The sequence below is a fragment of the Megalops cyprinoides genome, chromosome 14 (assembly GCF_013368585.1).
Source record: "Megalops cyprinoides isolate fMegCyp1 chromosome 14, fMegCyp1.pri, whole genome shotgun sequence".
In the NCBI taxonomy this organism is placed as follows: Eukaryota; Metazoa; Chordata; class Actinopteri; order Elopiformes; family Megalopidae; genus Megalops; species Megalops cyprinoides.
Genome location: NC_050596.1, coordinates 28247226 through 28271935, shown reverse-complemented (window position 1 = coordinate 28271935; position 24710 = coordinate 28247226). Strand labels below are relative to the sequence as shown.

The window sequence follows — 24710 nt, the reverse complement described above, 5'->3', positions numbered from 1 at the left end:
TGTTTATTCCTTTGTTGCAGTACGGGTACCAGGAGGAAGAGGAGCGATCGCTGAACTCTTTAGGGGGACCTGGGTACCCCCGTCCGGCCTCCCCCGGAAGGGGGGATCGGGGGCGCTCCAGGGACCAAGACCGGGAGCTGTTGCAGGACCTGGTGTCTCTCCTCCTGTCTGCACAGCCGTCCTCCCGCCACCGGGTGGCAGCACCTGTCTCCTCCTCTCCCTTTTACGAGGACCTGGACTTCCCATTGGACTATGCAGAGGACTACGTCACGCAGGAGGAGGTCGGCAGCCGGCGGCAGCACAAGAAGGTCCCGCAGAACCACCGCGCCCCGCCCGGGGTGGACGGTGAGTGTAGTTCACGTGACGCGCTTGTCCGTTTTACGAAAGGAACAAAGCGGTACAGACACCCCCAGCTCTCAGCTTGCTTTAGGTCGCCTCTTAAGCTGGTCCTTGCGCGGGCCTCTCGTCCCTGTCTCGGCAGAGGTCACCCTGCAGGGCATCGCTGCGCTGCTGAACAGGTATGGCATCGATGTGAAGGACCTGACCCCGAAGCAGCTGGACAGCCTGATTGCCATCCTGCAGCAAACGGAAGCACCAGAAACCCCAGGTGTGTGAGCTCCCGCACACAGCGGTGCCTCCTGATACCCCGCAGGCAGCCCCCCGCCGCTCCTCTGCCTTAAACGTGACTGTGAACCAGCGCATAAACATATAAAGCAGAAATGTATGCAGATCTGCAAAAAGAAAACCTGACTTGATTATCATTATTATCGTGCAAATGTAACAAAGCAGTAAATCTCTTTTTCCTTGTTGTGCAGAACAATATGAAGATGGTGCTGTCTTACTGAAGAAGGTAAGTTCAAACATAAAGGCAGAATAATATATCAAATCATTTATGTATTTAAGATAATTATATAGACTTATATGTATGTGTCTGTATGATTATTCATATAATCTGTAGAATTGTTGTTTAATTATATAGGTGCTGTTGATGTTGTTTAATGTAAACACCAATAGGTGGCAGTGTGTACATATAAAGAAATTCACAAAGTCCTGATTCACGCTTGGCGTCCCTCTTCTGAGATGCTTGTGTGAAACTGTTTTGCAGAAAAAAAAGACAGACTTGAAAACCCCATTTAATGAACAGTTAAAATTAAACTGAAAACAGTGTATGACTACAGTGTCACTAATATCTCTCCTGACCCTGGCAGACGGAGCTCATGGAAGGCGCCATGACACACATGGGTGACAAAGCCCCCGTGCCTGCCCCCTCTACGGCCCCGGTCCCAGGTCCCCAGCCGTCCCCAGAGATTGTCACCACCCCGGGCCCCGCCCTGACTGTGGCGCCCTCCTCAGGGGGCAGTGTGACAGTTCAGGTGCCGACTGTGCCAGCGGTGGTGGAGAATGAGCTGAACGAGAAAACCTCCAAAGGGTCCGACTCAGAGCGCCCGCAGAGCCGAGAAGAGTACGGCTACATTGTCACCAACCAGAGGTACATCCAGCGTGTGCTGTTGTTCTGATGTGACCTTTTGACCCTGCTCCTGCCGAAGCCCCTCCCTAGATCCCTCTGACCCCTGACCCCATTCCTTATCCGAATAGTTTTCTGCGTAACCAGTGTAAAATTATAGAGGAAATATTGTACGTACCAGGGTGTTACTGCTGTGGCGTTTTAAACTACATCTGTATGTATGTGTGCTCTGTGTAGTTGCAGTGTTTATGAGGTGGTGGCTTCCTTATCCAAACAGTGCTATCAGTTTTACATGATACTACTGTAAATTCTACAGGAAATGCAGTGAATTTCTGAAACATAACTGCATCTGTCAGCCTGTACATGTGTGCTGTAGACATACATGTAGTTGAAGTCTTTGAGAGGTGGTGGCTTCCTTATCATAAGAATGCTGTACCTTTATATGTAACTGTTTTATATCTGACTGCTATAAAATTCTAGAGGAATTGAAGTACATTCCTCTAGGTTTTTAAACTGCATTGGTAAGTGTGTGCATGTGCCCTGTATACACATGTATACACACGTGCAGGTGAGGTGGTGGCCGGTGTTAAGGCCTGTGTTTCTCTTCAGTCCGCTCAGTCTGTTTGATGGGGTGCGTCTGCTGGAGACCCTGGCTGAGAGGATCCATCTCGCCACCAGCACCTTCATCAACATCAGGTACGGCCCTGTATCAACCCCCACACCGGACATCACTGCCTCTTACAGCTCGTCACCATCCTGTACTGCTCCTCACTGCTCCTCACCATGCTGTACTGCTCCTCACTGCTCTTCACCACCCAGTACTGCTCCTCACTGTTCCATACCATTCCTCACTGCTCCTCACTGTTCCATACCATTCCTCACTGCTCCTCACCATCCTGTACTGCTCCTCACTGCTCCTCACCATCCTGTACTGCTCCTTACTGCTCTTCACCACCCTGTACTGCTCCTCACTGTTCCATACCATTCCTCACTGCTCCTCACCATCCTGTACTGCTCCTCACCATCCAGTACTGCTCCTCACTGCTCCTCACCAACCTGTACTGCTCCTCACTGCTCCTCACCACCCAGTACTGCTCCTCACTGCTCCTCACCATCCTGTACTGCTCCTCACTGCTCCTCACCAACCTGTACTGCTCCTCACTGCTCCTCACCAACCTGTACTGCTCCTCACTGCTCCTCACCAACCTGTACTGCTCCTCACTGCTCCTCACCAGCCAGTACTGCTCCTCACTGCTCCTCACCACCCAGTACTGCTCCTCACCAGCCAGTACTGCTCCTCACTGCTCCTCACCACCCAGTACTGCTCCTCACCAGCCAGTACTGCTCCTCACTGCTCCTCTCCTGAACTGGCAATAAATGATGCCCATGCTTCTGGATTTACCTTTGGACTGTGTGTGTGTGTATGTGTGTGACTGTGTTTCCCTGTTTTTGGCTGTAGCGTGGTGGGTCCTGCGCTGACGTTCCGGATTAGACAGAACAACCAGAACCTGAGCGCAAGCGACGTGGCTGACAGAGCAGGTGAGTGGCTGCGCTACAGTACAGTGAGGGCCGAGGCTGGGGCTGCACTCATACAAACAGACTTGATTTCAATGGCAGTGCCACGCGCATCAAACTGCATTTGAAACATATGAGACTCAGCTGAACTTCCTGCTCTAGTCCCGTTCTTTTGTATTTTTTGCCGCTTGAGATGAAGGTTTCCCATGAACACTGACAAATAATGAGAGTGCGAAACATAAAGAGACAGGGATGTGAAAAGCAATTTTACACCGCGACCAGCCGTTTTACAGTGAGCGCGCCAAATCTCTTTTCTTTCGCCCCTGTTTACTTTATACCGATTTACATATTCGTTTGTTTCTTTGTTTTGTGTGAAAAGCTTGCAGTTCTTCGTCAAAACAGCCAAAATCCGAAACGTTTCCGTTGACTACATTTTAATTGTCTTCAAACCGTGTACGGTGAAAACAAGATCTTCTGAAAAACACATTGAAAATTGAAGCTTTTAGATTTATTTTTATGTGCAGTACGCCCACTTTGTAGAGGATGAGGGGTACACACATTTTCATCTCCAGATGCCACTGTGGTTTTGAGACCCTACAGAAGATACCTAGAATGTCAAGTAGCCCCATAAAGCATCTGGACATGTTTTTAGAATCCTTGCAAATTAGGTGGCTCAGAGTCAGTTTTTCAATGTCATTATGAACTTTAAATACAGCATTATAAAATTTATCTTCTTCAATTGTAGGCAACTGCAATAGTGAAGAATGAATCTACATACAGTTGGAAGCTCTTGTGATTTAACACTGAATAACACATTTTCATAACTCCTTTTGGTGTTGGTATCTCAGCTTCTTCGTGCTGGGAAAAGTGGTACTGTTCACCTTGCATCACCTGCCTTTACAGTGAGATCTGAGGTGTATCACAGGAAGCAGAAGGTGGATATTTATTGATATGGAGGAACATTCTGACACTGTTGTTTTTGGTTTGTCCCGCAGTGGCAGAGAAGAACTTCCTGGAGGGTGAGACAGGGCTGAAGATCCTTCAGATAGGTGTCGGAGAGGTAGGGCTGTGTTCTCTCCTTCCTTTCTCCTGCTCCGTTGTCTTTGGGAAAATGCTTGGATGAAATCTGTGTTCCATTCTCTGTCCTGAAGACACAAATCCGCACTCACTCACACTCACTCACGCATGCACACATGCAGGCACACACACACAGACACACACACACAAACAGACACACACGCACGCACGCACGCTTGCACACGCATGCGCACACACAAACACACGCACACATTGCCTCTGATGAGATGTTAAACCCAGGTCCAGACCCACTGTGGACATTAAACATCCTATGAAACTCATCACAAAGAGTAAGGGGTTCCTGATGTCTTGGCCAAATTCCCAATTGCTTTCAGTTTTTTCATCTAACAATTTCCAGGTTAAGTTGTATACATAATTCCCCCTCTGCAGCTGATGTGTGGTTAATGTCATATTTTAGTTGCTGTGTATCACCCAGGTGTGTGCTATACAGTTGGTGGTTTGGGTGAGTCTTCCACTCACCTCCACTGTAAAGCTCTTCAGAGGCACTATGTGCATGCAATTCATTGCCATTGCACACACACACACACACACAAACACACACACACACGCACACACACACACACACACACACACACATATGCATAAGCATACATGCACATGCGCACACATAAAGAGAGAGAGAGACCTGAAGTCACTCAGTAATGGGATTTGTTTCTTATTAACAGTAATTTTGGGGTCTGTAGATGTGCTCTTGTGGGAGTGGTTTGTGTTGGTTTAAGAAGCAGTGAGACTGTACACAGGACGGGAAAGACTTGGGTCTCTCTGAGAATGTGTTGGTTTGGTCTGGGTTTAGGATTATTAATGAAATACATATTCCTGTTGCATTGGTTGTACGTTCTGGGTTCAGCAGAAGGGTGCTTGAATCGGAATTGTGGTGCGGACGCTCGGTATTTAAGTTTGCCACTTTCGTTCAGTGCAGAACGGACCGTAGAGGACTTCTCTTACCTCTCCTTTCCTCCGCAGCTCCAAGCTCTTTACAGTATCTCTCTTCTCCCATTTTGCTCATCTCCTTCCCCTCGTCCCTAACCATTCTCCTCCTCTGTCATTTTCCATTTTTTACTCTCTTTTTGTTCCCTCTGTCTCTGCCCCCCCCCCTTCCCTCTCTCCCCCACTCCCCTCTTTCTCTGCTCTCCTTTGTGCTCTCAATCAGAGCAAATTCAAGCCCTCTCCCCTCTTGGTCTCTTTCTCTGTCTGTCGCTCTCTCTCCCTCTCTCTGTCTCTCTCTCTCTCTCCCTCTCTCTCTCCCTCTCTCTGTCTCTCTCCCTCTCTCTGTCTCTCTCTCTCTCTCCCTCTCTCTGTCTCTCTCTCTCCCTCTCTCTCTCTCTCTCCCTCTCTCTGTCTCTCTCTCTGTCTCTCTGGGCTGCATGCAGCTGTTGCAGACCTCTGAATGTGGAATAATGTCTTTTGTTTCTTTCTGCTGCTCATTTTTTAATTATTCCCCTCTCTGTGTGTGGCAGGCTGCGCTGCTCTCTGCGCACTTGCCCTGTTTTGTGTGGCAAGCTTGGTTCATTTTTTTCCCCCGGTTTTCTCTCTTTCTCTCTCTCTCTCTCTCTCTCTCTCTGCCTCAGTAATGAGACTCGGCTGCACCTGCCTCTTTTTAAGTCCCTCCATTATTGAGAATAATCCCCCCTGCCTCTCTGCGCTCATTTCTCTCCATTAATGAATTCATGTATTTATGGTTTGTTGTTAGCGTTTCTCTGCTCTGAAGTCCAGGCTGAATAGAAGGTGCTTGGCCTTCTGAACCCCTGCTGTGATTATCCTGTGCTCTTGTTAATTGCAATACTTGGTCACTGCACCTTACTCGGGTTTTGATATTCTATTGCGTGCACAGGCACACTCACAAAAAGACATGGGCACACACGCACACACACACACACACAACACAGTGTGCACGGCTTCCTAGGACTCTCTGACCTATATCGATGTGCTTTGTTTTTCTCTTACACAAAGTGCACTTTACACTTAAAATAACGGCAGCATGAAATAAATTGTTCTGCATTTGACTCTCCGTGAGTGAAACCATTTTTTGAAGGACAGACTTGTAAAATCGCATAATTGAATTGTTTGTACGCGATGGCCGTATTTCGACATTACTGTACACTAGACCTTTTCTGGACCTGCTTGTTCCCCCTGCTCAGCCTGATAAGAGTGTCTTCGTTGTCTCCAAACCTGAAGCGTGGGCACCAGTGATGTTCTCTTTGAGCTACACTGAATCAGTGCCTCAGTGGTCAGCTCCCTTCTCAGGCATAACGGAGCAGGAGAGCAGTCTGTGGGGGCAGGTGGGCCCGGGAGAGCTCTCTACTTAGCAAGATAGCGCTGGGAGGTCAGGCATGTACTAACCTTGTGCTGGTATGTTACAAGCTGGTACCATCCTGTGATAATTTAATAACAGGCTCATTGATATAAGTAAATAGTAAGTGTAGGTACATGAGATACACGGCTCTGGGTTTGGTGTAAGCTGTGAAACTGGGTCCCAAAGTCTCTCATGCAATTTTTTGTTTAGCTCTGGATTGAAGATGGGAAATTAACTCTCAGCTCAACATCGGCACGGTTCTTGTGTTTCTGATAACACACACACACGTTGGTATCTCTGATCACAAACAGGGTATGCAGCCATGCCGCTGTTCAGGTGCAGTGTATGATGGATCTCGGGAAGAATGTTTTATTCTCGAAAAGAGACGCTGCATCTCTGCTTTGCCCTCCCTTGGGCGGGTGCCTCTCTCCACCACTGCTGCCGTGGATACTTCTTTTCTGTTGCTGGTCAGGGTGAGTCCTGTATAGCTACATAGCATTGATTGTATGGAAGAGGAGGATGAAGTACTTGCTATTTATGGTCCCACTACACTGCTGTAAATACACTGCAAATATAAACAGTAACTACTGTGTTATATTTCCAGTATACTGGCAACTATTTGACTACTTCCACGCTGTATTTGGTGTGTAAAACTGGACAGAGACTGACTTAGTCCACTTTCAAGAAGGTACTAGTCATTGTTGTTACACAGTGTGAATTCCATATGTGATATCAAGCTTTTTTCAAGCCCTTCACATACATATTCACTTTCAAATGACATATTTATCTACTTTTATTTGATCTAAGAGACTGTTCAACATATGTTAGATTGTTTGTTTATTTGTGGTTCCCTGGATCCTAATAAATTTATTATAAAATATTTTTTAAACATAATCTGTTTGAATACTGTCAACATTTATTATGAGTTATGATAAATGAAGAGGTATAATATAATTGTGTAATGATACTGATCTCCTGTAATAGTGGTGTGATATGTTCAGTGCTGCTGGCCTTGGTATGTTCCTCACTGCTCATGCTGTAGTTGCTGCAGTCTCATGAAATTTTCAGTTTTTCTTCACCACACAGAGGAAACTATAATTGGACGGTTCTATGTTATCTTGAAAAAGTTTTGTTCTATGTTATGTCACGTTTCAAAAAGTTAAAAAAACAAGGGAGTCAGACTCTCTCCTGGAGAAAGCCCCCATTATTGGAGGATCCCTGGATTCCTTGTTTCTATGATGTCACTTTAAGGATACATTTAGGTACTGTTTTATACTGTGCTCTGGGGTATAGGTAGGGACTATGTTTCTCTTGGTCGTTTCGCAGCATTTGGCATGACCAGGATGGCTGGTAAAACATTATTCACAATATTAAAACAGAATATCTGTTTGTTTTTATTAGGGATGTGTCTAGTGGGCTACAGACACTTCCTACATTTAGCTTGTTATTCACCTTCATGCAGGTCCATTGTTCCCCACAGATCGGCACAGAAACAAGCCCCTTACCTAGTTATTTTCAAATATGTCTTTACTGCCCAGTAATGTCACACTGATAATATGTAGGTATAAACAAAACGCACGCATGCCTTAAGCATTGATTGTACACCTGTTTTGAAGCTACAACTGAGCTAGGTCCTGTTGATGGGAGCAGGTACTTATTATTGCAGATTTTAGAAGGCCATTTTATATTGAAAGAAAATATCAAAGGAGAAGGAATGTGTGAAAATGGGAACTTCCTCAGTGTGACATAGCCTGGGAGTCAGGGATCTGAAAGCCATTCTGGACAGGGGCACGCTCATGATTTTGCACAGAGGATATCTCTGACAGACACAGTGATGAGCATTCAATATTCTGTCTAGGTGAATTATCATTTAAAGAGCTGTGCAATGCAGTTCAGTGTTTCAATGGACCATGTAGTTGTATCTGTCTGTTGGATGTTGGGATCACAGCTCTAAGGGCTGGCACATTCTGGAATAGTTTTGCCTTGGCCACAGGTCAATTTGCAGAGAAGGAAGCTTCCAGATGTGGACTCTTTAACCCTTCTAAGAGAATCAATGAAGTTTGATACGAACACAGCTATAAGCACAATGAGTACTGCTTGTTTTTTTTTAATTTACCAATCCCTAAAACCACTCCCTTCCTTACACCTATGACCCTAAGTCCTCAACATCTTGCTTAAACTGCGGCCCTACTAGTGAACTATTGGGATATTTTGTATTTTATTAATCCAGTACAGAAGTACAGTTTTAATACTTTGCCCAGGTGAGAATGACCTTCCTCTGCCATCTATTCTATCCCTCATTTCCTTCCTTTCTCTTCCACTTTTTTGTGGACGGCCTATCCAGAGCACCCCCCCCCCCCCCCAACCACCACCCCCCCATCACCATCAGCAACATGTGGAGCTGTCGCCACGGCAACGCCTTTTGATGAGACAAGTGGCGGCGGTGGGTGAATGGGATAGCGGCTTAGAGCGAGAGAGGCCTCCATACAAGCCGAGGAAGCGCGACCGAGAGACGCACATTTTTCTTCCTCTTTCTCCTCTCCTGGCTTTCACAGCTGCCTCTCACATTCGCCTTTCTCTTATTTTTCTTTTACATCGCCTTTTCATTTTTTTTGTCGGACCCTGAGCTTTTTCTCTTCTTCGCTCCCTCTTCTTCCTTCTCGCTTATCCCCCCTTTTTTATTTAATTCCACCTCCGTATCTAAAAACACCTTTTATGTGGGACTTGTCAATGTGTGATTCCCTGGGAAAATTGAGGGCTTTTTATTGTAAGTAGTCGATAATGCATTTAGGAGGACGCGAGAGAAAATCCCTCCTTTTTTGCTTTTCTTGCTTTGGTTCGTTTTGTCCTTCTCCCACTCCGGGGACAGGGCAGTTTTTGCACCGGGCGGCCGTTGCACTGATTCGCGAGGTATGTGCTGGTGAGTTCAATTCCTTTGCTTCACACCTTTCAGACAGAAATTTTCGGTCGTTCCAGGCACACTAGATATATCCCGCTTACATTTTACATTTTTCAACGTGATTTGTTGGATTGTCTAGTGGTTTATAGTCTTGTGGTACGATGATTTAGTTTTAATTATGCGGTGCTCAAGGAATACCGTAATCTAACTTGTCTGTATAAACGACTGACTTCTCAGGGCCTACTTGAAAATCAGTTAAAACAATAATCAAAACTCCTCTGTTGTAATCGGCTATCTTTGTACCCTCTGTTTCAGCACGTACCACCCGAAAAACATATATAATTTTCTCAGGTCGGACGAATTTTATTATATTTATTTTTCATTTATTTTTGCATGAGTAGACGTATCAAGGGTGACTTTTAGTGCTACACATTTTGTTTGATTGTTTGATGGATTTGTAGTAAATAAACTTTTCCTTGAATTCCACTTTTCAAAGTGTATTCAGTTGAATAAATAAGATATATGTCGTATATTTATTTTTTATTTGCACGAATAGTTTTAAAAATATACAATTCAGGAAAAAAATTGAAAGGAAAAACTACTCTCTCCCTCTACCAAAATCACCTCAAGGAGGCCAATTTATTACAGGATTAGACCAATTTCAAACGGGATTATCTGTAATCCTGCAGGGCATTTTTCTAACGGTTGGTATATTTTATAAACGGACAGCGCAGAATAATTCATTTGCTAAAGTGGTCTCGAAAATCAACTGTATCAGTCCAAACAACGTCATAAATGGCTATTTTAAACGTTATAGAATTAAAATGTTGTTCCCTGCGTATTATGGCCGAAGAAGTAGTGCTGAATTTAAAAAAACGGCAAAAGAAGCAGTCTGGTCTAAGCGTAGTGTAGGTTTGGCAAAAATATTAATATTGGTAAGAAATTGCCTAAACATGACACTCTGAAAGCTAAATAAATTTGTAACTCGATACATATACTAAGGTCTTTACATACAAGCACAAACTGTTGTGCTAGAATACAGAAAATCATTTCTCCTTCAACTCGAATTTAATTCCTCTGACACTTCTTCATTCCTTCGTGTGAAATGGGAAAGAGGAGAGTGTAAGTGTAACGCACTGGTAAAATGTTGCAACTTCAGTTTAACTCCACGACCAGAAATTCCCAGGGCACTAATTATCTAAGATGATACAACATAAAAATATCTCAGATTTTTTCTATGGTAAGCAGTAATTAAATGTCTCATAAAAGCAGCTCTGAAAATATCCAATATTGGCATTATTAAATGATTCTATGTTGTGCCTATATACACAACAGTACAAAAGCTATGTATTTGCCAATAATATTTTGAAGTTTATAATATATAGAACTAGCATGAATAATATAGGGATATACATTTTTATGTTTGAAGTTGCCTCTCACAATGGAACATTATTTCAAGCAACATTTAATATGATATTTTAAAAGAATAAGACATTAAAAATGAGTATATGGTTAGATATTTTAAAATACACCGGTCATGTTTATTTTCACCTTCAGCCTTATGAAACCATAACTGCTGTTGCTACGAATATGATGAATATGGTAATAACTCCCAGACTGCACTGTGTTTGGCCTGCTGTGAGGCTGTTGTGTGGAGCTGTGTTGTGGTCAGATGCCCTGTGTCCTGCGCGCTGCTGTGTTGTGGGATTACTTGCCCGAAGGGGGGTACAGTAGAAATTTGTCATACAGCATCCAACTCAAGGGGTGTCCATTTTGTTGGGGGCCTCCCCTCGTGCAGCGGTGTGCAGACCCAACTGTGTGCAGCTCTCCAGTGTGTGAATATGAAATGCTACCGGGTCTCAGCAGAGGGCTCAGAGAACTGGAGTGAGGGATGGGGAGATCCCATTTCCCTCTGAGGGAGACTATATGGATTATACGGGAGAACAGCAAATGATGTTCCCAAAATAAATTTTTCCAAAAAAGTTGACAAAAGCCTGTTTTGATTTGCATTTTGTAAATTTTCAAAACCACACCAGGGCCAAAAAGGTGCATTTTGGGACATCACCCTACATCAGAGTGTACCCCTGACTGGTCCGGTGTTATGTAGGCATTCAGTTTGTATACTAATGGAAATAAATGAACAGCAGCTACCTCTAAAGAAGTCAGATTAGAAAAAGTAAGATACACACTTGCAACGGTGATCTTGCAAAGCTACTCTCCCCAGAGTGATATTTTTTACATCTTGCATCTTAAGCATATTTTGTTCTTGAGATCAGATCATTTCTTGTACAAGCATTGTTCAGTTTTGTGCATTGTTAGTTGTCATAGCACATCTAAATTATTTGAAAAATATGTAATGTAATATGTGATCAATATATTCACATTTAAAGAGGACCCTGCTGGATGAATCATCTGAATCTGAATCTGGTTCTGTAATGACAGCCGATGTATCAGAATGGTTTCTTTTCAAGAGGAATCTTTGTTTTTGATGTTGGCAAATTGAAAATTCACATGTGAAAGAAACTTTTTTCTGTACTAACACAATTGTTTCATTAATTCTGGTGATTGCTGAATTACTGCGTAGCATTTATAATCCACTGTTAGTCAGTGTTGATTACAAATCTTTATTTGAGTCCAGGCTTAAGTCCTAAACGAATACAAATTAAACCGTAGTTTACTTGAACTTATTAAAAAAAACATTTAGCATGATTACTCCTCCGTATAAACATTGTCATCTCCAGAGGAAAATAGACATTTCCTTTGATGTTTTTGTCTGATCAGTCCACTCCTCCACAAATCTCAGAAATGCACATGATCTTTCAGTTTTTTCCCTAAGTAATATTTTGTAAATGATCGATGTTGTGTTTTAAATTGCGAACTGAGTTTGAGACCCTGTCATGAATGTTGTGACCTTGTGTGGCCTGAGATGGATTACCACAGGTGTGTGTGACTGTGTAAAGTTTAAACCCTCACAACTCCACCGAAAAATGAAGGCAGGAAAAAATCATACAGTCCTTTACCAGACCAATGTCCCTTTGTTATAATGAGCCCACGTTTTTAAACTGATTCTTTGTAGAAACAGTCTTTTGCTAAGGCGAGTGTGAAGCTGGGCATCTCTTGTCCAAATGCGGCGCTCTTAGTGATGTGAGGCTCTGGCGGGACAGACGCTTCCAGAGGGTTTATCTCTGACAGACAGACAGAGTGACAGACAGGTTATTCAGCGCTGTCTCTCAGGTGAATACCTCTGTGAGGGCTCTTCTTGTGTCGTTACTGTAAGAAGTCATGTGCGTGTGTCGATGTGTGTGTCCGTGTGTATGCTCACCGAAGGTTAACCTGTCACTCTGCTCGCCACTGTCCCCCCTCTTAGACAGTGATGTCAGGTGAGGCGGTTGCTGTGGTTACGGGGGTCAGTGCAGTCTGGACGATTGCGATGATGTAATGGGCTCAGCGCCCCTGAGCTCGCGGTCCACGCCATTCTTTCGGATTCCGCCCCGACAGATCTCACGTCAGTCTGTCTCAGTGCTCACGTCCGCGCTCTCCCAATTATCAAACAAAAAAAATGCATCAAAGTGTCTTTCTGACATCACCATAATCATCATTTAATTTCCACTCTCTACCGTCTTCTCTCCTCTCACAGATGTTTCAAATTACATTTGGAAAAAAAAAAAACACATTTGCAATTGAAAGTGACGTTGTTTCCAGTTAAACCCAAACATGGCGTGCGCTGTGACTGAGACCGTCGAAACTGTGACTGAGAGTGCAGTGCTTCTCCCTTACATGGGCCCACAGATAAGAGGCAGTTGGGGGAGCGTGTGGGAAAGGCAGGGTGTTTCTCTGTTCCTTCCGGCCCTTCCAGGTCACAGTGACACCGGTTTTCCGTTTCGAAACGCTGCGACGTATTTCTGCGTTCCTGTTCGGAACGGATCTGCGCCGTTGATGGGAGGGAACGCTGGCAGCGTGTTTTGACTGGTAGGAGAGGGGATCAGACAGAAGCAGCGTGGAGCGTCTAGGCATGTGAGGAGACGAAGGAGAGATTTTGGAGGCGACTTGCAGACCGCAACTTGCAGATTCCCTTCTGCACCCCCCCAATCCCCTTTGTGATGCAGATAGCAGCTTTCTTTGTAATCTGACTGTCTTTATCCCCCAGCCCCCTCCCCAAAAAAAAACACACCCACAGAAAAGCTCATTTTAGCATAGTGTTGCTATTTCGTGATTGATGATAGATTACGGAGGGTTTAGATTAGATCAGGACTGGGGCCCCTGTTTTTGGAAGCATGAGGAGGTCAGGACTCGTGTTGTGAGTCCGCAGGGTGGACAGCATTGTTCGGCTCCGTGGGCGTGGTCAGCGGGTGGGCGGGGCTATTGTGGACCCTGATTCTGTGGGTGGTTGATGGGGTCAGCGGAGGTCAGGGGTGGATGTTGGGGGTGCTGTGGAGGTCCCGGGACCCTGCATCACTCTTTGTGGCTATCCTGCCTTATCTTGGTCTCAGACTGCAGCGGTGCCATTGTCGCTGTTGTGAGCGTTTCGCATTCGTTGCAGTGGTGACTCATGCACTCTCTCTCTCATGGTTTCTCTCTGGTTAGCGCTGTTACCGGCTTTGCTTTGTGTCTCCTGGTCATTTTCACCCCCCCTTCCTGCACCTGTCAGGTGAGGCGTGCCGACAGGTGCGCTCGGTCAGGTGGAAGGCTCTCACCTGGAGCTGCCTGGTGGCTCTCTGATCCACTCGCTCCAGACTTTTTTTCATTTTCTCTGTCTGTCTGTGCAGTGCAGCTAACACTGTGGCACTGAAGCTGATTCTGAGTCTTAATCCTACTATCATGCCATCAGTATCTGCGGGTGAACAGTTTGTTCTGGGAGTACTGTAGCTGTTGTCAGGATCCATGTGTGCATGTATCTGTGTGCATATACATGGGTATGGCTGTGTATTTGTATGTTTGCATATATTTACATGAGTGTGCTTGTGTATTTGTATGTTTGTATATTTACATACACATGGGTGTGCTTCTGGATTTCTGTGTTTGTACATATACATGCGTGTACTTGTATGTTTACAGGTTTCTGTACATACACATGGGTGTGCTTGTGTATTTGTACATTTGTGTACATACACATGCATGTTCTTATGTATTTGTGTGTTTGTGTACATACATGTGGGTATGCTTGTGTATTTTGTATGTTCAAGTATATGCACATGGATGTGCTTGTGTATGTGTATGTGAGGAGATGGTTTTGCCCGCAGGACCTACTGTGAGTTAGAACATGCCAATGTTTCACCCCCTCACCTTCTCACCGCTTGCTTCTTCGTCCTTTCGTAACCCTGCTCTCCTGCCCTCCCGGTACCTCATGCCCTCCCTCCCCTGTGGCCACACCCTTTCACCTCTGACCCTCTCTCGCCTCCTCCTTCCCTCGTTTCCTTAACCCGTTGTTAGCTCGCCCCCTTGCCCCTGCCCTCGTGTCTGTCATGTCCCCGGCGGGTTTCGTCCCCCTGTCCGGCATTGGCCCATTTTTCCTCCCTCTTTCTGAGACGCTGTCCCTCAGGACTAAAAGGCTGTCAGTCTCCCCTCTGTGGCCCCGCTGGGTTAGCAGGAGAAGACTCCCTCTCGCACATTCCAGCGGCCCTTGGGGAGGAGGGGGGGCATTACTGAGAGGAGGAGAGGGACATGGGAGAGCCCGAGGCAGGACAGAGAGGGGCGAGAGGGACAGATTGGAAAGAAAAAGATTGGGTGACTTTGGGGAAAAGGAGGAGAGAGGTGGTTCAGGTTTTTTCCTCCAGGTTGCGATGTATGCTTTCAGCTTCTTCCTCTCAAGTAGGAAAGGACCTCTCGGTAGGTTATAAATTATAAGAGTATTGTGAGAAAGCTGTCGTCTCTCAAACACGAAAGTGCCTCACGTGTGACGGCAGCACGCAGAACACCACCTCTCTGTCTCTTGTTTGTGGCTACAGAGTTGTGTTCAGGTTGAGAATGTCCTCTTTCTTTTTCTCAGCTGTGGGACCAGCTTATCAGCATGCACAGACCTGCATCACAGATATCTGAGCAGCGAGACGCAGATAGCAAGATGGGAGCAGACAGGAGAACGCACTGTAGTGTTAATTCGTCTCTCTCTCTCTCTCTCTCTGCCCGAGAGAGAGTGCAGTGCCTCTGCTCTCCTTCTGATGGACAGGGATTACATGGAGCATTCTGCTGTTGCCATGGCAGCGGCAGGGCCCATTCTCCGGAGCCCCTGCTGAGGCTCCTAGCTGTTGCCATGGCAACATCAACAGGCCGGGGTTGGGGGCTGGTGTGGGGGTACATCGCATCATTACCCCTTCCCTTGCTCCCTCTCGCTCTCTCCCTCTCGCCCTCTCTCTCTCTCTCTCTCTCTCTCTCTCACTCAGTGACTCTCTCTCTCTTTCTCAGTCTCTTTGTATCTCTTTCCCTCTTGCTCTCTCTCCCTAATGTCTCACACACTAGGCAGAATGACAGGGTGTCCTACTCATTAAGTCAGTAAGGAGGGTGGGGGGTGGGGGGGGGGGTCTTTAATCGTTTACATGCCAGTAATGAAGCAAGGCGAGTAGTGGGGGGGAGTGACTCTGGGTAATTATTTGTGGTTGACGAGGGTGGCGCGTGTCAGGATGTGTGTGTGTGTGTGTGTGTGTTTGTGTATGTGTGTGGTTCGAGTGTATGTGTTGCCCGGGTAATTAGTAGCTGATGATGGTGCCGACGGCTTCCCTTTTTACACAAACAGAGGGAGAGACAAAAGAGTGTGGAAGAAACATGGGAACAAGCAGTTTCTGGGCACACGCAAAGGGACCACACAGACGAACCCTCAGCGAGCACCCCACGGAAGTGAGGGTGAGGCTGGGCACACGCAAAGGGACCACACAGACGAACCCTCAGCGAGCACCCCACGGAAGTGAGGGTGAGGTTGGGCACACGCAAAGGGACCACACAGACGAACCCTCAGCGAGCACCCCACGGAAGTGAGGGTGAGGTTGGGCACACGCAAAGGGACCACACAGACGAACCCTCAGCGAGCACCCCACGGAAGTGAGGGTGAGGTTGGGCACACGCAAAGGGACCACACAGACGAACCCTCAGCGAGCACCCCACGGAAGTGAGGGTGAGGTTGGGCACACGCAAAGGGACCACACAGACGAACCCTCAGCGAGCACCCCACCGAAGTGTGGGTGAGGTTGGGCACACGCAAAGGGACCACACAGACGAACCCTCTGCGAGCACCCCACGGAAGTGAGGGTGAGTTTGGGCACACGCAAAGGGACCACACAGACGAACCCTCAGCGAGCACCCCACGGAAGTGAGGGTGAGGTTGGGCACACGCAAAGGGACCACACAGACGAACCCTCAGCGAGCACCCCACGGAAGTGAGGGTGAGGCTGGGCACACGCAAAGGGACCACACAGACGAACCCTCAGCGAGCACCCCACGGAAGTGAGGGTGAGGCTGGGCACACGCAAAGGGACCACACAGACGAACCCTCAGCGAGCACCCCACGGAAGTGAGGGTGAGGTTGGGCACACGCAAAGGGACCACACAGACGAACCCTCAGCGAGCACCCCACGGAAGTGAGGGTGAGGCTGGGCACACGCAAAGGGACCACACAGACGAACCCTCAGCGAGCACCCCACGGAAGTGAGGGTGAGGTTGGGCACACGCAAAGGGACCACACAGACAAACCCTCAGCGAGCACCCCACGGACGTGAGGGGGGTGCTCTTCTCTCCTCCTGTTGAGGGATTGTGAAGACAGGGGCTGCCCTTTAACCCTTGGACAGGTCATAGGTCACAACTCCAACACAAAACACAGCTCTGCTTCAATGCTCAATGGCCAGTCAGCACTCAGCTCTCCTGTCATTAACAGCAGTGTTTGTGCTCTCACATATTTATTATGTTGGTTACAGATTGTTTTTTTTTTATTATTTTGCTTGGTTGAGTCAGATACAGTATGTCTCCCTTCTGCCTGACGTTTGGTTAGTCTCTGTATGAGCAGAAAGGAGAGCCAGACGTCTCCCACCTCTTTACTCTACAGTGGTGCAAATGTCAGAGGATGTGCACAGCAAGAATTATGAGTTCAAATCAAGGGTATCCCTCATCCCACTCCTGATTCACACCCCCTCACCACCTCTTGCCTCTGTCTCTCTGCAGAGGACTGATGGGCGGGGGTTGCCCCAGGCGACGCGGGTTCGAGACGGCTCCCGCTGGGTGTTCCTCACGTTGGTGGGCGTGGCATGCGTTGGCGGGATCCTGGTGGCGGCGCTCACCATTGCCTGCCTGCGCCACCACGCCCGTCAGCTGGCGTCCGGGAAACTGGGGCTGGGGCCAGAGGGCGGCAGCGACACGCATTACGATTACCAGGTACGGGAGCACAGCAGGGACAAAATACAGCGCGTGCTGAGAAAATTTTGGTTGTTTGTGCAGGTCAGGGAAAATATAAATGAATGAGTGTAATCTGTTTCATAATGTTACTAGAGTAATGTAGCAGTGTAGCAAAGTGGTTCAGGAGCAGGACTCGTAACTGAAAAGTTGCTAGTCCGATTCCCTGCTGGGGCATTGCTGCTGTATCCTTGGGCAAGGCACTTAACCCAGAATTGCTTCAGTAAATATCCAGCCGTATGAATGGGTAACGTAAAAATGTAAACTATGTAAGTTGCTCTGGATAAGAGTGTCTGCTAAATGGCAATAACATAATGTAATGTTATATAACAATGAACTGGGGAACCTACCCCACTCTCACTTTCGCAGGAGTTATGCCGCCAGCACATGGCGGCCAAGTTTGGGCGTCAGGAGGCTGGAGCGGGAGGCGGAGGAGGGGGCGGGGGTGGCGGCGGGGGGGGCACGGACACATCCAGGGTCAGCAGCGTGTCGTCCCAGTTCAGCGACGGCCCCCAGCCCAGCCCCAGCTCGCACAGCAGCACCCCCTCCTGGTGCGAGGAGCCGGCGCAGTCCAACATGGACATCTCCACCGGTCACATGATCCTGGTCAGTGGGAGACGTGCCCGCTTCCGCAGTGCAACTGATACCTCAAACTATAAATCTAAAAAAGTAAATCCCTTAAATTAGAACAACAGCAGTAGCGCTAGATACGTAACCTGGCATTGAAAATATTAAAAGTGTTTCAAAGAGTCAAAGTCAAAGAGTATTGCACAAGCGGTTCTGTAATTTTTTAGTAGAAATGTTTACAGAACCATCTGCAAAAAGGAATGGCTTCAGTAAATGTACAGCTGTATAAATAGTTAAAGCATAAAAATGTAAGATGTGTTAAGTCATGTGTGATAGGGTGCCTTGTAAGCTAACATGTAATGTCAGAGTGTACTGCTCTCCTGATTGGCTGTCTCCTTGTCCCCAGGCCTACATGGAGGACCACCTGAAGAACAAGGACCGCCTGCTGAGGGAGTGGGAGGCCCTCTGCTCCTATCAGGCTGAGCCCAGCTCCGTGTCCGTCGCCCAGAGCGAGAGCAACGTCAAGAAGAACCGCAACCCCGATTTCGTCCCCTGTGAGCCGCCCCTCTCCCTCTCGCTCCTCGCTCTCTTTGGGCGTTTTTTTTTTTTCCTTTTTCTTCCTTTTCCGCGTCCTCTCTGTTCCTCTTCTCCTCAGTGGCTTCTTCCTCTGTTCAGCGTCGCCGCAGGATATTTATGTGTCGTTCTCTTTCACAGATGATCACTCACGAGTGAAGCTGAAGGCAGAGGTCAACCCCTCCAGGGCAGATTACATCAATGCCAGCACTATAGTAAGCACTCCTCCTTTTGTCATATTGAATGTCTATTGCTCGGGATAGAGTCTGCACGGGCCGTCCAGTCCAGCCCGTGTGTTCATCCTTGCCACCCTGCTGGAAGCAACAGATCACTCAGTAACTGACATTATCATGCGAGCGGTGCTTCTGTCCTTCCTTAAAAATAGCACAGAACACATTCATTGAATGGGATAGAGCCCTTTTTCAGTGTAGCAGTGATGGTGACTGATGTTGACCGTTGAAGAGAGAAGGCGTGGGGGGATTCCCCAGGTGACGCCACGACCTTTGACCCGTGTCCTTTCTGCGGCCGCAGATCGAGCACGATCCACGGATGCCTGCTTACATCGCCACCCAGGGTCCCCTGTCGCACACGATCGCTGACTTCTGGCAGGTCAGTCACGCCGTGTTTGTGTTTGTGGGTAAAGTGCACAGCACTGCACAGGGGTGCTGTAGAAATGTGTGTGACTGTATGTGTTACACTGGCACATCTGTGCCAGTTCTCTACAAGTTTGCAGTAGATGATGTGTACATGCGGCGTCAGCTGTGCACATGACCTTGTGAGTACTACATAGGCTGTGGATATCAGTGTGCTACGTTGTAGATTGTATTTGCAGCAAAGTACTTTGTGTTGTAGATGGTGTTTGTAGCAGTGTACATGGCTTTATAGATGACGTTTCTAACAGAGGACTTTTTGTTGTAGATGTTGTTTGCCATAGAATACATTGTGTTATAGATGCTGTTTGTAAGAGTACACTGTGTTGTAATGGTGTTTTTAACGGTACGTTGTGTTGTGGATGGTACGCTACATGGCCAAAAGTATTTGGACATCCCTCCTAATTATTGAGTTCAGGTGTTTCAGCCACACCGAGTGTTAACAGGTGCATAAAATCAAGCACATAGCCAAGCAATCTGCATAGACAAACCTTGGAAGTAGAATGGGTCGTACTGGAGAGCTCAGTGACTTTAAACATGGCACTGTCATAGGATACCATCTTTGCCACAAGTCAGTTCGCGAAATTTCTGCCCTGCTAGATCTGCCCCGGTCAACTGTAAGTTCTATTATTGTCAAGTGGAAGCATCTAGGAGCAGCAACAGCTCAGCCACAAAGTGGTAGACCACGCAAACTTACAGAGTGCTGAAGCGCGTAGCACATAAAAACCGCCTATTCTCTGTTGAATTAGTCACTACAGAGTTCCAAACTGTCTCTGGCTGCAACATCAGTGATCTTCATTAAATGGATTTCCATGGCCGAGCAGCTGCACACAAGCCCAACATCACTATGTGCAAAGCCAAGCGACGGCTGGAGTGGTGCAAAGCACGCCGCCACTGGACTCTGGAGCAGTGGAAAGGCGTTCTCTGGAGTGATGAATCACGCTTCACTATCTGGCAGGCTGATGGATGAATCTGGGTTTGGCGGATGCCAGGAGAGTGCTACCTGCCGGAATGCACAGTGTCTACTGTAAAGTTTGGTGGAGGAGGGATAATGGTCTGGGGCTGTTTTTCAGGGTTTGGGCTAGGCCCCTTAGTTCGAGTGAAGGGTAACATTAATACTACAGCATACAAAGACATTTTAGGCAATTGTATGCTTCCAACTTGTATGCTCCAAGCTCATATAGGTGTGATGGTCAGGTGTCCACATACTTTTGGCCATATAGTGTATCTGTAACAGTATATTGTGTTGTACATGGTGTCTGTAACAGTACATTGTGTTTTACATGGTGTCTGTAACAGTACAGTGTGTTGTAGATGGTGTCTGTAACAGTACATTGTGTTGTACATGGTGTCTGTAACAGTACAGTGTGTTGTAGATGGTGTCTGTAACAGTACATTGTGTTGTAGATGGTGTCTGTAACAGCACATTGTGTTGTAGATGGTGTCTGTAACAGTACATTGTGTTGTAGATGGTGTCTGTAACAGCACATTGTGTTGTAGATGGTGTCTGTAACAGTACATTGTGTTGTAGATGGTGTCTGTAACAGCACATTGTGTTGTAGATGGTGTGGGAGAACGGCTGCACAGTGATTGTGATGATGACAGCACTGGTTGAGGACGGCGAGAAACAGTGTGATCGTTACTGGCCGGATGAGGGCTCTTCTCTCTACCACATCTATGAGGTGAGCTTCTTCCACTGCTGTGTGTGTGTGTGTGTGGTTGTGGGTGGGGAGTTCTGTGTAAGTCTTCGCCTCTCTCTGTCCTGCTCTGTTTTACCGTGTGTCATATGCATCTCAGGTGAACCTGGTCTCGGAGCACATCTGGTGTAATGACTTCCTGGTGCGCAGCTTCTACCTGAAGAACGTGCAGACGCAGGAGACACGGACGCTGACACAGTTCCACTTCCTGAGCTGGCCGGCCCAGGGCATCCCCACATCCACACGCCCCCTGCTGGACTTCCGCAGGTACTGACTGCCATGCAGAACGTGGTCAAAATGTAACAGTCAAATACACAGAGAAGACTAGCATTATACACCCACAAAACACACACACACACACACACACACACAAATGCAAAAACACAGTCACTGTAATTTCCAGTCAGTTCTGCTCAGCCTGTCACGTGCTTTAATTCTGACTCTGATCCTCAAGCTTGCCCCCACACCACTGCCCCATCCCGGCTGAGCCCACACCCTGACCTCTGCCTTTCTGTGCTCTGCAGCTGTTCCTGCACGTTCCTGTTCCTGTTCCTCGCAGGCTCTGTGTCTCTCCCTTCTCTGTCTGATCCTTCTTTCTCCTTCCGCCGTTCCTCTCCTCCAGGACTGGAACTGGCAGATTTTTTTTCCCCCCCATGTTCCTTTCCTTCCCGGGCACCTCTCTCTCTCCCTCTTTCTCTCTCTCTCTCTCTCTCTCTCTCTTTCTTTCCCCCTCTCTCTCTCTCTCCCTCCCCCCCCCCCCCCCCCTCTCTCTCTGTGATGGAGGTCAGCGGGGCCCGTGGGGTTTTGCACATCTGTCAGTGTCATTTTTGTGATTTGCAGCTAGTAGTCTGGGTCCAGTTGCATAGTCACAAAAATGATCATTGGCAGGTGTGACTGCAGCAAGAGCGACGCTGGCTGGGCGGTCCATCGCCTCCCTCCTTCCTCCCTCTTCCTCCTTCTCTTCCTCCTCCTCCACCTCCTCCACCTCCAGGGCCTCCACTGCAGAACCTCCTCTTGCTCTCCAGGACTGCTCCCCCTGCAGGGGCCTCTCTGTTTGCCAATTGGCTTGTCCTCACACTTGATTTAATTTTGCACCAATCAGGGAGCCATAATCAGGGCTCCTGTCCCGTCTCCCCCCCCCCTTCTCAGCCCTAATCTTGAAAATCCTTTCATCGTCTACCCTTTGATTCTGGGCCAGTGTCAAGCAGAAATGCAACGTGAAGTTTAAATGAAAGTTACATTCATAATATGCTGATATATCAAATTTCTTTTTTCTTAAAAAAAAAAGTTATATTTCACTGTGGCTGACTCTCTCTCTTCCTCTCTCTCCCCCCTTCTTCACTATTCTTTCCACCCTCTCCTTTCCGTCTTTTCTCTGTCTCTCTACAGGAAGGTGAACAAGTGCTACAGGGGTCGATCCTGCCCGATAATTGTGCACTGCAGGTAACCTCTTTGCTGCAATGGAAACTTTGTGGTGAAAGCAGTATTTAACAGAACAGGAACACGGAGTAGTATTTGCGTGTGCTATCAGCAGAAATTTTCAGCAAGTCTTCTGGTAAAGTCTATAAAGCTGTACATGAAATTGTACATGAATGTTTGCGCTCTGTTCTCCATTACATGCAGTGATGGTACAGGCAGAACGGGCACCTATATCCTGATTGACATGGTACTCAACCGCATGGCCAAAGGTGAGTCAAACAGCTCTGTCTGTACATGTCATTCTGTAACGGTAAGGCAGTTCTGTCTGGCTGCTTTATTCTGTAAGGGTCAAGCAGTTCTGTCTGTCAGTGTCAATCTGTAACTGTCAAACAGCTCTGTCTGTCAGTGTCAGTCTGTAACTGTCAAACAGTTCTGTCTGGCCATGTCATTCTGTAACGGTAAGGCAGTTCTGTCTGGCTGCTGCATTCCGTAAGGGTCAAGCAGCTCTGTCTGTCAGTCACATTCTGCAACAGGCAAACACCTCTGTCTGGCTGCTTCGCTATGTGTGTGTCTGAGGTTTTCTCACTCGGAAGCCCTAGGTGTGAGAGGTGTTAATGTAAGGCGCATGGCAGTACTGCTGCTTTGTGTTTTAAATGACGGGCTTAGTGATGATACACGCTCCGGGACTGGAAAAGTATGTTTTCAACAGATCAGTGGCATTACTGAAAAGTGGCTGTACAGCTGTAACAGTGAGATAAAAATATAGCCGAGTCATAGCATTGATTTTACCATCACTTATTTCTGATGTTTGTATTGAAACAGCATTAAGATTGGCTATTGGCGAATAGTAACCAAACCTGAATACAAATCAGGTTCCTCAGTAGTGTTTATCTGAACTTGATGTTATTGTAGTTGTGCGAGTGTGAAAATGGAACTTCTGCAGCCATCTAATATAACTATCTTTCTACTCTGTGTAGCTATATACACTATATTATAGGTATCTAGCTAATATGTTTGTGAATATAAAATAAATACAGCTTTCTTGTGCAGGTTAGCCAGAAAAAGAAATATGTATCTTGTTTGCTGATGTTTCGGATTGCTAATTGTCAACAGCTGTCTTAGCGTACATGCATATTTGAGTGTTTGTGTGTGCATTTGTCCTATGGTACAGCACTGTAACTCTGACATAGCAGGCCTGTATTCAGGGGTATAGGGTCAGCCTCCCGGTGTGGCACTGCTATTCTGTCCTTGAGCAAAGCAGTTGAATTGCCTCTAAATACACAGCTGGTATAAATGGGTCATATGCATTGGAGGCCCTTGGTAGATGTTTCCTCTCAGCCAGTTAATGATCAAACGATACATTTTGTGTGTTTCAGGAGTGAAGGAAATCGACATTGCTGCAACCCTGGAACACATTCGTGACCAGAGACCGAACATGGTACGCACAAAGGTACAGCGAAATCTTTATGTCAGTACTGAGTTTGCAAAAGGTCGCTGTGTGGCGTATTGGTAAGGAGCAGGGTAGCGATGTTACGTTCGCGACTGATCCGAGTCTTTTGAGCGGCTCTTTGGCACGAACGAAGGGATCGTACTTGAGAGCCGTTCATTTTATTGTTGCGCCCAAATTTCACTGCATGTCCTAAGTTCAGTCATTGTAGCATAGTGGTTATGGAGCAGGAATCGTAACTAAAGGGTTGCTGGTTTGATCCCTGCTGAGAGAGAGAGAGAGGGAGAGGATTTCCCCCCCCAATTGTTTCATGGCAGTTATGTTGTAAAGCACAAATACACAATGACATTAGGTCTGGCAATATGAGTATCATTATTTCGCAGATAAACCTAGTAACCCCCGCCCCCTAAAAGAACGATGAGCTGTTCTTTTGAACAGCTCTCGGAAAGGAACCGGAGCCATAAGATCCGGCTGACTTCAAAGAGCCGTTATTCCCATCACTAGAGCAGGGCTCGTAACCAAAAGGTTGCTGGTTAAACTCCCTGCTGGTGCACTGCTGCTGTACCCTTGGACAAGGTACTTAACCCACAATTGCCATGTAGAGAAGCTGGCCACCACCTCTCTCATAAATGAGCCAAAAACAAAAAGGTAGAAAGCAATAATATATTTTAAAATCCAAACAAAGAAAGAAACCAGCCAATGCAAGGCAACAGCAGG

The 24710-nt window shown here is 47.0% G+C and overlaps 1 protein-coding gene across 2 annotated transcripts in view; it reads left to right on the top strand.

Moving 5' to 3' along the window:
* LOC118788962 (receptor-type tyrosine-protein phosphatase-like N) overlaps positions 1-24710 on the top strand; it is a 38291-nt gene that overhangs the window by 10456 nt on the left and 3125 nt on the right. Inside the window, exons 6-22 of one of the 2 annotated variants that reach the window (XM_036545192.1) lie at positions 21-345; positions 482-607; positions 816-850; positions 1209-1489; positions 2075-2161; positions 2925-3004; positions 3976-4040; positions 17413-17622; positions 18010-18246; positions 18614-18761; positions 18922-18995; positions 19312-19389; positions 20993-21112; positions 21228-21394; positions 22517-22570; positions 22751-22815; positions 23923-23984. In XM_036545192.1, the coding sequence (XP_036401085.1) occupies positions 21-345; positions 482-607; positions 816-850; positions 1209-1489; positions 2075-2161; positions 2925-3004; positions 3976-4040; positions 17413-17622; positions 18010-18246; positions 18614-18761; positions 18922-18995; positions 19312-19389; positions 20993-21112; positions 21228-21394; positions 22517-22570; positions 22751-22815; positions 23923-23984 (2214 nt within the window). Of the gene's footprint in view, positions 1-20; positions 346-481; positions 608-815; positions 851-1208; positions 1490-2074; positions 2162-2924; positions 3005-3975; positions 4041-17412; positions 17623-18009; positions 18247-18613; positions 18762-18921; positions 18996-19311; positions 19390-20992; positions 21113-21227; positions 21395-22516; positions 22571-22750; positions 22816-23922; positions 23997-24710 lie in introns of both variants that reach the window. The other variant, XM_036545191.1, reaches the window with a different exon arrangement.